The sequence below is a fragment of the Ceratotherium simum genome, chromosome 30 (genome assembly GCF_057802395.1).
Source record: "Ceratotherium simum simum isolate JZ-2026a chromosome 30, ASM5780239v1, whole genome shotgun sequence".
Lineage (NCBI taxonomy): Eukaryota > Metazoa > Chordata > Mammalia > Perissodactyla > Rhinocerotidae > Ceratotherium > Ceratotherium simum.
This window is the reverse complement of record NC_141929.1, coordinates 36528036-36545049: the sequence shown is the minus strand read 5'-3', so window position 1 is coordinate 36545049 and position 17014 is coordinate 36528036. Positions and strand designations below refer to the sequence as shown.

Below are 17014 nucleotides of genomic sequence, written 5' to 3'. Positions count from 1 at the left end.
TGATGAAACACGATTGGCCATGAGTTGATAACTACTGAAGTTGGGTGATGGGCACACGGGAATCCCATATAAATCCAACATGGGATTCATTATATTATCTTCTTATGTAACTGTTTGAAAATTCTAATTAAAAAGTTAACAAAAAAAATAAATATATAATAAACACATATACTTCAATAACAAAATTTATTTTTCAATCTCATCAAGTATTTCTAAAAAATCAGGGCATTAACTGATCTTTTAGAACTCTAGGAAAGAAGTCACATAAATATTCAGCAATTCAGGAAAGCATTTCAACTTCTTCATTCCATGTCCAGGTGCCCCTTTTCTTGAACAGCAGCTACTGAAAACACCAGACCTTGAAGACTTCTTCAAGATCAACGGAGTGACTGATTTTGAAAACTGGAGGGAGACTTTACCTGGCAGTTGTTGAAATGGCATGATAAAGATGTCATCTAGGACAGGGCAAAAGGCACAGACTGCAGCAAGTGAAACTCAGCAGACAGAAACCTGCCCAGGGTCAAACAGCTGGTCCACAGTGGGTGGAGATTCTGACCTGACCCCCAACTCTTCTTCCCCACCAGATTAAACTACCCCTCAGAGAAGAAACTCGATCCCATACCAGAAGTATAAAATCAGAATCCTAAGAGGGTTCCAAGACAGGCTAAATAGAAATGATCATTTAACTCTTTTTACTAAAAACAAATACACAAACTTTTACTAAGAGTGGAGGCCCATAAAGAAGCTCAAACTGATGAGTTTTCTTAGAAAGAAAATTGCTATCACTCTATCAACAAAAGTATAACAGAAGTACACCACACCTATCATCACTGCACACTCTTGGCTAGAGACCTGGCATATTGTAGTATAATAAGACACAAAACTCTCTTTTTTGCCTTAAGCTTTATCCTCATATTTAGAACCTAATGGTATTAAGAACCTAATGACTCAAAAGTCACTATACTGCTCATTACTGAGCAATGCAATGTGAAAAGACAAATTTTCTATCACCTCTGGCCTTCGGAAATACAGGTTCAGCAGGGTGAAGCAAAGTTGACAACTCCAGAAGATGGAATAACAAAACTTTTCCAACCAGCTTTTTTTTTTTTTTTCAGGTAAGGCTAGAGATCAACTAGACAGACGCATAGGATGGTTCCAATAAATGCATGTAATTCTGAGACATTTCTTAGAGCCCTATTTAAAACTAAAATTTGCAGACAATGGACTTACGTAATTGCAACATTGCTCCCATCTATAACAATGTGCTTCAAATCCGCTCTCCCTGGTTCATTTTTTAACTCCAGCTTGTAGGGTACTTTCAGAGTATCTCGAAACCTTTGAACCCCCGTAACCGAGGAATCAATATGATCAGAAGGTCCTGCCAACCTTGCATCAGCAACTGAAGGTAACAGCTGGGGCAGCGGCTTCGGTGGAGAAAGGGGCGGACAACTTGGCTTAGACTGAGGAGAGCTACAACACCCCGTACGGTTTTCAGAGGCAGACTTCATATTATTTGGAAGCAAAGGTTCTGCTTGCTGCTGCAAACCATTTTCAGGAAAAACTGGAATTCTGGGCTGGTGACTTGAAGCTCCTCTTGAAACAAAACTGACAACTTCTTTGGGACTTGAAGGGGCAACAGAGGGTGAAAGGCCATCAGTTTCGAGGTCTATGTTACCAACGTAGTTCTGATTTGAACTCCAGATTTCTTGTTTCTGTTCTATTGGCACTGTTCTGAAAGTATTAATTCTGCCATTTGAGGTACATGGTTTTGATTCTACTTTGAACGGTAACTGAGGATATTTTTCTACCATATTTTGCTGTGTGCGAGTTTGTGTTTTCTTTGGAGTGGAATCCATTGTGAGCTCCTTTACGCTGCTACAAACACCTTTATTTTTGGTTTTGTTGGTCTCTGGATACACAGTACCAGGTGAAAATTCTCTGTCTTCTTGGAATCTTTTATTTTCTTTTTCAATTTCCTCTAAGAGCAATAATGGTTCAGTAGATGGCCCATATTCCCTAATGACCTTTTCAACAATTTCTTGGGAATAGCCCATGGTTTTAAAAAAGTTTACGAGGATGTTGTATTCCATTTCCTCAGTAGTGTCTTTTATATCTGGACTTAAATTTTCGGGATCAGTAGAAGAATCAGATAGGTCAATGATTACACTTCCAGCTAATGTCTTACCATCATGTAAAAGCTCCCCCTCCTGAACATTTTCCAAAGAAAATTGTTTCTTGGTATGCCTTTCTTCAGAATCAGAAAATCTCCTTTTGTGACATACTCTGTCTTTGGAAAGTGCCTCTTCATCTGGGGTCAGACCATTAACTGGAACAAAAAGTACTTCTTGTGAACTAGAAAAGATTGTGTCCATTTGTTTTGTAAGCTCAGAAACAGGAGTCCCAGCTTTATTTCTTGCATCTTCCTGCAAAACAATTTCATCTCTGGAAATATTCAGCCCTGTGGCAGCTTTCTGTGTAAACTCCGTTTGTTTAGAATCTCTAATTTCAATAACATCATCATCTCCTCTTTCAAACAGATTCTCCTCACCTTGTGTCAGTGTCAAAAGTTCTTTTTTCAAGGAAGTGGGCAAAATCAACAAGTCCATTGTATAATTGTCTGCATGAGCTTCAACAAATTGTTTAAATTCCCTTTTCACCTCTGATTCTTTCTGACTGTTGGGTAGGTTTTCATTATTCTCAAAGAGCTTTACAAACTGCTGAATGTGACTCCTAGCCATGACCACAGCTTCGGCACTTCCTCTGATGCCAAGAAGACCAATGTCCAGAATGCAGAGATCGGCACACGTGTCCTGAATCAAGCTCTTCAGAAACAGGCTCTGCGCTCCAACAAAAATGCAGTGCATGTCCTTGGGGTAACATTCTCTTTCTTCTAGTTCAGGTTCACAGATTCCTTTAATATATTCCTGTAAAGATAAGAAATCAGATCAATTTACAAAAGCTCTTTCCAGCACATATTACACATGTAATTACAAATGTCAAGTTGCACAAAAATCAAAAGCATGCTAATAATGTTGGAAAAAAATGCCATGTTTTAAATAAAAGATTTAAAATAACAGATATAAGTTGCTGAATCGTTGTCAGAGGAATTGAAAACTTTGTATTTAAGTCTAAAAGGCAGGTATTTGTAACTTTCAACAGTATATCTTGCAATGTGATCTTAGGGGTTTGCCCAGCTGCACAGTGGATAATGACAAGACTGGATTTATTTACATCTATAAAGAACAAACATCTTTGCTTGCTACCAGTCATTATTACTACAATGGCACAATTAAGAGATAAGATAATCAAGTCAAACAATTTACTCCAGAACAAACCTTGACTTTTGCTTCGCTACTATTGCCCTTAGCTTCCAGGTAAAACAAATTGATTTCTTGAAGGCATTTAAAAATAACAAGATTAATTTAACAAAAAATTTTTTTCCAGCTGGCTGGAACAATGTATAACCTATATAATTTTACATCTTTTTTCTAAGAAAAGACCAGACTGTGTAAATGTAGACCTAAATATAAAAAACCAGAGAATGCTGGAGAGTACTGCCATTCTCAGATATAAAGCTAGGGTTTCTAGTGAAATCTGTTATTTAAAGAGGCCTGCATGAGGTAAAAAGGGGAACTGGGTTCTTTAGCAATTAGGTTGCTATTGGAGACAGAAGTGTGAATCAAGCAAACGCGCTTGCACACACAAACAGTGGAACATACTTGTTAATAACTTGGGTACTGGAGTCAGTTCCTAATCTCAAATGCCAGCCATACAACTGGTGACCCTGCTCGTCACTCCACCCCTCTAACCCCAATTTCTTCAACTGTAAAAGAGAGGTAAGTATAGAGTAATTTCAGGTATTTTGAGGGAATTCAATGAGACAATGAATGTAAAGTTCTGACGACAGTGTCTTGCACATAGTAAGTGCTTACTAAATAATAACAACATTTATTTAAATTCCTAGTGAAAATTTTCTAGATAGATATTTGTAAGAAATGGGCCTGGCAATACTTGATCTAGAAACTAAAATTAGAATGGTGCTACCAAAAATGGTGCTATTTAAAAGTTCAACCCGTGCAGCGCCAGTTACAATGAGGCTTTGCAAACTTGCACTTACTATATACTTGCTATTATAACCACCACACATCTTCAGTTAGACTTTATATACAAGTGTGTACACATTCTTTGTTTACATATTCAGAACTGCAAAATTCCTATGAGTAGATGAAACACCAGAATGTGAGGAAGATGTCACAGAGGAAAAGCTTGACCTAAGCAGTATGATGTTCAGTCCCAGAGTTCTTTGGATAAACCTGGAATGTCTGTGGACTTGGTGGTCAAGAATGGAGAAAACTGGTGCTGGACAGAGAGGAACCTTGTTTTTTTATTAGAGCAGTTTGCTATTTTTCTAACACGGTAATTAACTCAAACACAAAGCACGGTAACCAATCACCCTTTTTTCCCGGACGTGCAAGAAGAGTGTTAAACATTGATGTCAGCATCCCTGAAAAGTTCCAAACAGGCAACATTTTGCTACCACTTTTTTGAACTTATGTGGCATTTAGGTTGTGGTTTGAAGTTGTTTTTTTTTAAACATTTTATTTTGAAATAATGATCAGTTCACAGGAAGTGATAGAGATAGTACATAAACAGTCTGTGTACTCTTCACTCAGTTTCCCCCCATCATTGTATCTTACATAATTCTAGAACAATATCAAAACAAGGACATTGACATTGATACAGTGTGCGTACAGAGTTCAATACCGTTTTATCACATGTACAGATTCACAAAAATAGCACTCCAATCAAGACACAGAATTACTCCATCACCACAAAGATTTCCTTCTTGCTACCCCTTTATAGTCCTATTTACCCCACTTCCCCTACCATCCCTACCACCTGGCAACCACTAACCTGTTTCTGTCTCTGTAATTCTGCGACTTCAAGAACGTTATACAAATAGAACTATACAGTATCTGACTTTTGAGATTGGCTTTTCTCACTCAACACAATGCTCCTGAAATTCATCTAAGCTGCTGCATGTATTGACAGTTCGTTCCTTGTCACCACTGAGTACCATCCCATGATGTAGACGTACTACGTTTTTTAGCCATCTATCGACCGAGGGACATTTTGGTTGTTCCTGTTTGGGGCTATTACACGTAAAGCTGCTATGAACAATCACGTACTGGTTTTTACGTAGACTTCAGTTTTCACTTCTCTGGGATAAATGCCCAGGAGTGCAACTGCTAGGCCGTATGGTAAGTGCATGTTTCGTTTTTCAAGGTACTCCCAAACTACCCTCCAGAATGGCTATACCATTTTACACTCGCACTAGCAATGCATGAGAGATCCAGTTTCTCCCCATCCTTGCCAGCATATATTGCCACCAATAATAATTTTAGCTGTTCTAATAAGAGTGTAGTATATCTTATTACGGTCTTAGTTTACATTTTCCTAATGACAAGCGATGTTGAACATCTTTGCATGTGCTATTTGCCATTTTTTTTCCCTCTTCAGTGAAATGTCTGCTCATTTTTTGGGTCTATTTTCTAATTGGATTATTTGGTCTTTACTGTTGAGTTCTGAGAGTTCTTTATATATTATAGATATGAATCCTTTGTCAGACATGTGGCTTGACAATATTTTCTCTTAATCTGTAGGTTGTCTTTTCACCGTCTTACCAGGGTCTTTTGTGATAGGAAAAGTTTTTAATTTTAAGGAAATCCAGTGTATTGGTTTTATCTTCACCAAGCCCTAGGTCCCAAAGATTTCTCTTATGTTATCTTCTAAAAGTTTTACATTTAAACCTATAATCCATTTTGAGTTGATTTTTGTATAAGATGTGAGGTTTAGGCCTAGGTTCACGTCTTTTGTTTTTTTGGGGGGGTGAGAAAGATTAGCCCTGAGCTAACATCTGTTGCCAATCCTCTTCTTTTTGCTGAGGGAGATTGGCCCTGGGCTTACATCTGTGCCCATCTTCCTCTACTTTATATGTGGGACGCCTGCCACAGTGTGGCTTGATAAGTAGTGCATAGGTCTGTGCCTGAGATCTGAACCTGTGAACCCCCAGCTGCCAAAGCGGAGCACACAAACTTAACCCCTATGCCACAAGGCTGGCCCCTAGGTTCACGTTTTTCATTATGGATATCTAATTGCTCTAGCACCATGTCTTGTAAAGACTATCTTTTCTCTATTGAATTGCTTTTGCATCTTTGCCAAAAATCAGTTGGCCACACTTGTATGGGGCTATTTCTGGGTCCCCTATTCTGTTCCATCAACTAATGCATCTATCCCTTCATCAATACCACACAGTCTTGACTATAGTAATTATATAATGTCTTGAAATTGGATAGTGATTGCTCCCACTTTATTCTTCTTTTTAAATTGTTTCTAGCTATTCTAGTTCCTGTCTTTCCATATAAATTTTATAACCTTGTTTAGCAACTGTGTTAAATTTGCACATTGATTTGAGGATAACTGACGCTGCTGAGTCTTCTGATGCATGAACACAGCACGTCTCTCCATTTCTTTAGATATTTGCTTTCTTTCATCAGTGTTTTACAGCTTTGAGCAGACAAGTCCTGTAAATGTTTTGTTAGATTTACATAAAAGTATTTCATTTTTTGAGTGACTGAACATGACACTGGATTTTAATTTTGGTTTCTATGTGTTCATTGCTAATAAATAGAAATACAACTGATTTTGATCATGTACCCTGCGACCTTGCTGAACCTAGTTCCGGTTCTAGGATTTTATCTTGTAGAGTCCTTGCGATTTTCTACGCAGACAATTATGTCATCTACAAATATTTTTTTCCCCAATCTGTATATGCCTTTTACTTTATCTTCTTGCCTTATTGCACTAGCTAGAACTTCCAGCACTGTGATGAAGAGCAGCGAGCTGGCATGCTTGCCCCGAATGTTCTAAGGGAGAAAACATTCAGTCTTTCACTATTAAGTATAATGTCAGATTTTTAACAGATGTTCTTTATCATGTTGAGGAAGTTATCCTGTACTCCTATTTTTCTAGGGACATGAACATAAATGGGTGCTGAAACTTGTTAAATGCTTTACAGTATCAACTGATATAATCATGTGATTTTACACTGACTGATTTTTGAATACTGACCCAGCCTTGTCTCCCTGAAATAACCACCACTTGGTCATAATGTATAATTCTTTCATATATTTATGAGTTCTATTTGCTAATATTTTGTTAAGAATTTTTGCATCTATATTCATGAAGGACTTTGGTCTGTAGTGTCTTTTGTTTTAGCATCAGGAAAGTACTGATTATAAATGAACAAAAAAGGAAGTGTTTGTTCTCTCCTCTTGTATTTTCTAGAAGAGACTGTGTAGAATGGATGTTAATTCATTTAAAAACATTTTGTAGACTTCTCCAGTGAAACAACCTGGGCCTGGAGATTTCTTTTATGAGAACTTTAAATTGTTAATTCGATTTCTTTAATAACTATAAATCTATTCAAATTATCTATTTCATACTGGTTAAAGTTATGGTACTTTGTACTTTTCGAGGAATTGGTCAATTTCATCTAAGTTGTCAAATTTGTGTGTGTAAAGCTGTTTGTAGTGATTTCCTTATCTTTTTGATGTCTGCAGGGTCTGTAGTTGATATCCTGTTTCAGTCCTGATATTAGAAATTTATGTCTTCTTTCTTCAGTGTTGCTAAGAGTTTGTCAATTTTATTGATTTTTTTCAAAGAACAAGCTTGTTTCATTGATTTTCTCTATTGTTCTGTGTTTACAACTTCATCGATTTCTGCTCTTTATTTCCCTCCTTTTGCTTGCTTTGGGCTTATTTTGTTCTTCTTTTTCTAGTTCCTAGAGGGGGGAGCTTAGATTATTGATTTGAGACTTTTCTTCTTTTCTAACGTAGTATGCGTTATAAATTCCCCTTTCAGCACTGCTTTAGCTGCATCTCACAAATTTTGTCATGTTGTATTTTCATTTTCATTTAGTTCAGTGTATTTTTATAATTTGTCTTGAAATTGTTCAATATTCAGAAATGTGTTGTTCATAGTTTCCAAATATTTGGAGATTTTCTTATCTTTCTGTTACTGATTTCTAGTTTGATTCCTTTGTGGTCACAGAACACATTCTATATGATTTCAATTCTTCTAAATTTGTTGAGATTTGTTTTATGGCCCAGGTATGGTCTACTTGATATATGTTCTGTGAGCATGAACAGAATGTGTATTCTTCTGTCGCTGGGCAGAGTGTTCTACAAATATGACAATCCGGTTGGTTGATGACGTTGCTGAGTTCTGCATCCTTGGTGATTTTCTGTCTAACGGTTTATCAACTGTTGAGAGAAGGATGTTGAAGTCTCCAACTATAATGGTGGATCTGCCAATTTCTCCTTTCAGTTCTGCCAGTTTTTGCTTCACATATTTTGCAGTTCTATTGTTAGGAATATACACATTTAGCATTATTGTATCTTCTTGCTGAACTGACCCTCTTATCATTATGTAATGTCCCTCTTTGCTCTGGAGGCTACTTCATCTGACGGTAGTATTGCCACTCCAGCTTTCTTTTGATTAATATTTGCATGGTATATGTTCTTCTCTCCTTTTAATAATTTAACTTACCTGTATCATTATATAGTCATGTGTTTCTTAACGATGGGGATACCTGATGAGAAATGAGTCATTAGGCGATTTCGTTGTTGTGCCATCATAGAGTGTACTTACACAAACCTAGATGATATAGCCTACTTTACACCTAGGCTACATGGTACTAATCTTTTGGCACCACTGTCATATATGTGGTCTGTTGTTGACCGAAACTTTCTTACGCAGCGCATGACTATATTTGAAATAAGTTTCTTGAAGACACCATATTGTTTGGTTATCTTTTTTAAGTCCATTCTGACAATCTCTATCTTTTCATTGGTGTGTTTAAACTATTTACTTTTAATGAAATTATTGCTAAGTTTAGATTTAAGTCTACCATTTTTTTTTTCTGCTTGTTCTCTAGTTTTAATTCCCTTTTTCCCTATCCAGCCTTCTTTTGCATTATACAAACATATTTTAGTATTACAATTTATTTATTGCATTTTTTTTACTATGTCTCTTTATAGAGCTTTTAAAGTGGTCATGCTATCTATTGCAATATACATACTTAACTTTCACAGTCCACTTAAAATCAGTGTTTTATAATTTCAAGAGGAATGTATAAACGTTACTGTTATACTATTGATGTTTTTTATTTCCTCTATCTTATGATGTTTTGACACCTTCGGAGGCCTTTCAGACCTGGGGAGAGACCTACCCTACCAGGTCTGGCTAATTCCTAGGAGTGGTAGACAGCCAGCTTAGAGCATGCCTTTCACGTGCAGATTGCCTGATCCAGTGCTGTGCCCCCACCCATCTCCTTATCTAACTCACAAACCAAGCCAATACTTCCCCTGCCCTGTATCAAGCTAGGGCCAGGTACCAGACAACTAAGGACAGCCCCTGCGCCCCAAAGCCTGCCAGATTCACTGAAATCAGCCAATCCTAAACTATTTACCCTGTCCTGCCTTGCCTTTCCCTTGCTCCTGTTTCTGCCTCCTGACCAAAACCTGATGCTTCCCCTGTGGCCCTGCATTGTGAGGCATGCCCTCTTCTCTTGGGAAATTAAGTCATCAAAATCTTCTTTCAATGGCATTGACTTCTCCATGCCATCTCTCAGTCACCTCCATAACTTAAAATCCCGCAGGTACAAATTTTAGAACACCACCATCGTATAGGTTCCTTTACCCTTGGTCTTTTATCCTCCTTGCCCTCCCTTGTATGTTATAGCTATTACATACATTACACGTATATACATTTGAAATCCCATGAGACAATGTTATAAATTTTACTTTCAACCATTAACTCATTTTAAAGAACTCAAGCAGAGAAAGTAAGCTATTATATTTACCCAGATATTTATCATTTCTGTCTGAAGAACTTCCTTTAGCAATTCTTTTGGAGCAGGCTACTGGCAATGATTTCTCTCTAGTTTTACTTCAACTAAGAACGCTTCATCATGCTTTATTTCACTTTCATTCTCAAAGAATAATTTCACTGGATAGAGAATTCTTAGTTAATAGATCTTTCCTTTCACCACTTAAATAATATCATGCCACTTCTCTGTGCTGCATTGTTTCTGATGAGAAAGCTGTACACAATCTAATTGTTGTTCCCCTACCTACGTGTGTCTTCCTCTAGATGCTTTCATGACTTTTAACTTGTCTTCAGTGTGCAGCAGTGTGGCTATGATATGCCTGGGTAAGCAACTTTTTGAGTTTATTCTGTTTGTGTTCCCTGAGTTCTTGAATCATTATGTTTTTATCTTCTGTCAAATTTGGGAAGTCTTTTAGTATTATTTCTCCAAATGTTTTTTTAGCACCACACTCTTTTCTCCTCTACTCTTTTCATTCCGATTAGTAACTTTTATTGTTCTATCGGCAAGTTCACCAACTCTTTCCTCTGTCATCTCCATTTTAAAATTGAGCCCATCCAATGAGTCTCTATTTAGGTTACTGCATTTTTCAGTTCTAACCTTTCCATTTGGTTCTTCTTTATATCTTCTGTTTCTTTGCTGAATCTATTTTTCTACTAGTTTGAGGATTATCCGTGATTGTCTGTTGGAACATTTCTATAATAGATGTTTTGAAGTCGTTAGATAATTCCAACATCTGTGTCATCTTGGCATTGGTGTCCGCTGTCTTTTCTCATGCGAGTTGATATTTTCCTGGCTCTTTACATGCCAAGTAATTTTGTATTGCATCCATTTTGCATATCATGAGACTCTGGGTCTTGTTTAAATCCTATGATGAATGTTGATATTTTTGTTCTAGCAGGTAAATAACCTAGTTAGATTCAGGCTGCAAGCGGCAACCTGTCTTCTGTGAGCTATGGTTCCAATATCAGTTTTTAAAGCCTCTGCAATGCTATCCGTATCGGTCCCACATGTGTGCTACCCAGTGGCCAGTCTAGAACCTGGATGGTGGTTTTTTTGTTAGTTCAGTCCTCAGAAGTCTTTGTTATAATGAGGAGGAGTAGATCCATGCATGTATAGCTTGGGGATGAACCTAGGAAATCATACAATGTTTATGGAGTCACCTTCCTGAGCTCTTCCCTCTCTTCCATCTTTCTAGTGCTTTCTGGTTCCCTAGGGCTCTTCTTTTCAGTCCTCTAGTCAGAAAGCTGGGGCTTTGGTTATCCCACTTTGCCTTGTACTTCTGCAACTGTGCCTGGGTCCATCCCGAGGACAGAGACAGAAAAAAAGCAACAATGCTGGCTCCAACCTCTTGGGACCCAACTTTACCAATCAGAGGGTAAGGTCCCCCTCCCACAGAATTTTGGCTCCTGTAAACTTCCACTGCCACCATTGTGGGACTGTTTGGGAGCTGGTGTACACGAGAATGAAGAAAAGAAAAACCAAAACAGATCTTTGCATTCTATTAGGTGCTCCCTTTTCTGCCCCTTGAACCAAAACCACAGGGCTTCTCCTGGCGCTCTTTCTATGCCTCAGTGCCCATTTCCACTTCCAGGTTGAGCTGTGTTGAGTTTAGGCTAGGGGATAACAGAGGGGGAAAAAGTGGTAAACTCACCACTGGTTTGGTGGTACTTTAAATTCTCGTCTTCTTTCCCAATCAGCCTGCTACTGTTTACTTTTCATAGTCCTCAAATAGCTGCTTCATATATTCTGTTCAGGTTTTACAGCTATATTCAGTAGGAGCTATATTCAGATAGCTCAGTCTATCTTACTCAGAACTGGAACCTCCTGGCTGCCTGTTATATTTAAATGATGCTGCCTGTTTAGCGTAAGTAACCATATGGTTGAATTCACATGAGTGAAATACTGCTGAGACTACCGTGCAGCCACTGGAGAAGAAAAAGTTGATCACATCCACTTGTGAGAATGCCAGCAACAATCAGCCAACCTGGAGAGGTTTCTTCTCCAGATAAGACTTCCAAAACAATTATCTTCTCAAACGAGGGCTAATTCTCGAATTGATCCAAGGTAAAGCCCACCATCAACGGATCCTACTCAGACACAAAACTTCCAACTGGTTTTTCAGATTTCACATGAAACATAAAAAGACCACCCTGTCAGAAGAAAGTCTCAAATATGAAACCAACAAAGTAGAACACAAAATAGAAGAAACCTGGAGGAAACTAGGTAAAGCAGGGCAAAAAAGAAAACTTCAACAAAATTTTAACTAGTGCTTTCAAACAGACAGAAGGCGATAATGAATTCATAAAACTGGAATCAAGATGTTAAAAAAAGAAAGAAAAATAATCAGAATAAGAGTCCTAGTAAATTAAGAATATGATAGCCAAAGTAACAGTCAATAGAAGAGTTGAAAGACAAAGTGGAAGAAATCTCTCCAAAAGTACCAAAAAAACAAAGAAATGAGAAAAATGAGAGAAAAGAAACCTTAAGGTCCATCCAGTATATTCCAAATCCAAATAACTGGCATTCTGAAGAATGGCAATTCATAAAGAAATAACACAAATCACTTCCTGGAACTAAAATACACAAGACCTCATACACAATTAGTGAAAAAATTACACTAAGTCCTATTTGAGAACTAAAGCACACAGATTCCATCTTGAAACGGTCCACAGAATACCCAAGCATGATTAGTTTTTACAGGCCCACCAGAGAAAAATCCTAGGGGCAGGGTGGGAACAGCGTACACACAAAAGAATGACAGGGGCCAGGCTGGTGGTGTAGCAGTTAAGTTCATGCGTTCTGCTTCGGTGGCCCGGGGTTCACCGGTGTGGATCCTGGGTGCAGACCTACTCACCACTCATCAAGCCATGCTGAGGTGGCGTCCCACATAGAAGAGCTACAACTCTACAACTAATACATAGCTATGTACTGAGGCTTTGGGGAGAGAAAAGAAAAAGAGGAAGATTGGCAACAGATGTTAGCACAGGGCCAATCTTCCTCATAACAAAAAAAAAAGTCCATGTGTTTAAAAGAATGACAATCAGAACGACAGAAACCCCCATCAGCAATTCTGGATGCTGGGCGGAAAAAAGAGTAGCGATGCATTCAAATTCTAAGAGAAAATGATTTTCAACGTACAATTCTATACCATCCACATTACATATGAAATATAAGGTAGAACAGACATTTTTAGACATGCTAAAGGTTGAGAAAATTACTCCCATGGACTCTTTTCTTCAGAAACTATTTTAAGATGAAGGCCCCCAAAAATAAGGGAGATGAAGTAATTAGTAAATTCAATCCAAGAGTGGCAAACAGAAGTCCAAAGATTATAGCTGTGCAGAGACAAGCTGAGCAACCAGCCCACTGGAGGAGGGAAGAGGGCTCTAGGCTCGTTCTTCCAGAAAGGGAGGCTCAATGAATAGTTGATATAAAGGAATATTTGTAAAATATTAGGGATGTGTTTAAAGCAAATTTCACAAGTAGATTAAAAAAAAAAAGGGCAGATAAAAATTCCAGGAAAAATTAAAAGCTGTACCAGAAAGAAAACATAATGTAATATAGTACTTGGCTTTGATGTTAATAGTATTTACATAAGTCATAATTATATAAATGCTATTTCTTGCTTTAACTAAAAAAATATAACTATATTAGTGTCTTAGTCTCTTCAGGCTGCTACAACAAAATACCACTGACTGGGTGGCTTACAAACAATAGAAATTTATTTCTCACAGTTCTGGAGGCTGGAGTCCAAGATCAGGGTGTCTGCACGGTTGAGTGAGGGCCATCTTCCAGGCTGCAGACTTCTTGCATCCTCACAGGGTGGAAGAGGAGGGGGGCTCTCTCACGCCTCTTTCATAAGAGTATTAATCTCATTCACGAGGGCTCTGCCCTTATGACCTAAGCAGCTTCCAAAGGCCCCACCTCTTAACACCATCACATTGGGCATTAGGATTTCAACATATGAATTTTGAGGGGACACAAATATTCAGACCATAGCAACTGGGAAAATGGGGTAGTTTTTGTCTCATGATCTGTAGAAAGAGAATAATGCCTAAAATTGATAAGAAATAGCAGTATATTAGTTATAATTATTTAGGTAACTATCCGAACAGCTGAAAATGGTAAAAAGCAGTTTCCTCTAGGAAATTGGGGAGGGGCAGAAGCAACGGACTGCTATTCTTTAGTATAAAACCCCTCAGTACTACTTGATATTTTTGTTTTAACCATGCACATATACTATTTTGGTATATTCACTTCTTAATTTTAACGAAAAACTTAAAAAGTGGATGCGTAACATGCTGTGATGCTATATTAGTGACAGCTTTGGCTCCAATTTTAAGTTTTGCTTGATTCTTGTCTAATGTTTGAGGTAAGAAATGTTAGCAGTTATGAAATATTGTGATTCATCTTTGAACGAAACACATTCTATTATTTCTCTGTTACTTTTCTGGATTAGTTTAGTCGAAGAGTATTCTGCAAGAAGAGCTGCCCAAAAACGATCACATCTGTAACTAATTAATTGCATGATTTAGGATGTTCTCAATTCTATTCAAACAAAAGAAAATGTAAAATTACACTGGATGCTGAGACAGGTAGCTGCAAAGATTACTGAATAACCCTGATTTCAATTTTTAAAAATAGATTTTATTTGGGCCAGCCCTGTGGCCTACTGGTTAAAGTTCTGCACGCTCCACTTCGGCGTCCCAGGTTCATGGATTCGGATCCCAGGCATGGACCTACGCTACCTGTCACCCACGCTGTGGCAGGCAACCCACATACAAAACAGAGGAAGATGGGTACAGATGTTACCTAATCTTCCTCAAGCAAAAAAAGAGGAGAACTGGCGGCAGACGTTGGCTCAGGGCAAATCTTCCTCAGCAAAAAAAAAAGACTTTATTTTTTAAAGCAGTTTTAGGTTCACGGCAAAATTAAGCAGAAGGTAGAGACTTCCCATATGTAATTTCTTTATGATCGTCACAAAAGTCCCTATGTTTTTATCAACTTAAGTCAATTTTATACATTTGAACCTACAGAAAATACATCCTCTAAAATTGTCAATCTGATGCGTTATTTATAAACAAATAAACTTACTTTTCATAGCTTACACAGTCCCTTCACAGCAAGTGATATTCCCAGGAATATATGCAGAGACTACGTAGATTATTATCTTTCAAAGAAAAGAAAACTCAAGTGAACGTTAGCTCCTCTGAGAAGGTTACAGAGGGTCTCAGCCGAGCTCCTATGGCCCTTGGTGTTTAAGCACTAGGAGGACGGACAGAGAAATGCCCAACACAAGCAGAGCTGTCTGACATTATCCCCCAAATAACTAAAACTATTAGTGCAAGATTAACTGCATAGTTTTGAGGAAGAGCTGTGCTAAGAGCTTGTTATATATAGCACATGCACACAACTCTTCGTAGTGTGTGTGTGTGCGTGTCCCCAGAAGAAAGGAGTAATTATCCCTGGAGATTCAGACTCAATTTTTTTAATTAATAATTTACTCTTGCAAATTACTAGGTGGCAACAATTGATTTTTATACTCAAGTTCAGAAGTGATCAATAAAGTATACAAGTATACAGTTTTATTACATTCTAGGAGACACTTGGGCCTCAGTTACATTGATGAAAAAGATTCTGTGGATCCAAATATCCATTTTTTTGCATTTGGCTGTATTTGGTATCTGAATATTTGAATGTTAGTCAAAAACTGTCTCCCTCATCTTGCAATGTTCATATTCTGTTCTACTTTACTCAGACTTTTAAGAAAAAAAGGGGGGGGCACATAATATATATAATAAATTCCCTTTCATATGGCAAAATGAATTTCTATTATTCCACCTTCTACAAACTCAGCTCTTCTCAACTCTATCATAACATTTCACGAATGTAGCGAGAAGCTCCTGGCAGCCTCTGCCATTCAGAACATAGCTAAACCCAGAAAGGATCAAAGTGGCTATTCACGAGTCGGCAGGTTTGATCTGGGGAAAGGTTTCTCGGCACCCCTCTTCATTCTACCATCTCGTATTATGGGCACACAATTGAGGGGCTCTGTCGGCCTGTTTGCCAGATCACATACGGTTTGAAACAGCTGACTGAAAGTGCAGAAGGAACAGCATACAGCGCTACCTGCAGAGCTTGCAACAGCAAATGACAACTGACAGCACAGGTGCAAACAAATTTAAGGAAGACAGAATGGTTAAAAACCATAGCAACTTAAGATCAGCTATCATGAGTGTAGATCTGACACACTTTGGCAGCTGCCAGGAGTGTAATTGTGCCCTGGCACAACGTAACAGAAGGTACTCCGGTCAACCACAAATCACCGAGAAAGGAGAAAACTATGCAGGCATAATACATCACAGAGAGATTTCTAAAATGGTTCAGACCAGTAGTTCTCAACTCCGGCTGCACACTTCAGGATTCCAAAGATTTCTTATATTTAAGAGATTCTCGTATATTATCTCTTAGAGAAAAGAAAGTAGGAGGATTAATATGCTCTTTAGACATTGACACAGGAGTCCTACAGAATATATATAAATTAGAAGCACCAGATAAGCCTCAGAAAAAACCAACTGTTTAACATCATTAATCTACAAATCTATAACAGGTCAATTTTAGGTCTCTATATGGCCATCTATATTAATAGTATTGCTATAAAAAAATAATACCTGTATTAGCCATTTTTCCAATGCACTTCCAATATTTGCTTTCTGTCCCATCTTTCTCCTCAATCTCATTTCTACAATGTCTACCAAATTCTTCCCCAGCAGGGGTGCCTTAACTGCCCCACAGGAAAGGACTTTCCTGATGCTCACTCTCAGTGTACTCCTGGAAACAGGACCAGGGGCCACACACAGTGTCCACCCTAGACTGCATCCCCATTATATCTGTAAACCTCTGAAATTCTACAGCTTCTAACGCTTGCAGCTCTCCCAGTCAGTCTGCTCTTTACTCTTTACTCTCACTTGAATAATGTCTTCAGGTCCCCAATCTCACTTCTGTCACTCTTAGTAAAAGACATTATTTTATCAGAGCCCAGAGGCCAACATATATGAATCC

At 38.1% G+C, this 17014-nt stretch overlaps 1 protein-coding gene across 1 annotated transcript in view; it reads right to left on the bottom strand.

Moving 5' to 3' along the window:
* N4BP1 (NEDD4 binding protein 1) overlaps positions 1 to 17014 on the bottom strand; it is a 48415-nt gene that overhangs the window by 19456 nt on the left and 11945 nt on the right. Inside the window, exon 2 of the mRNA XM_087420290.1 lies at positions 1231 to 2924. Coding sequence (XP_087276416.1) covers positions 1231 to 2924 — 1694 coding nt within the window. The remainder of the gene's footprint in view (positions 1 to 1230; positions 2925 to 17014) is intronic.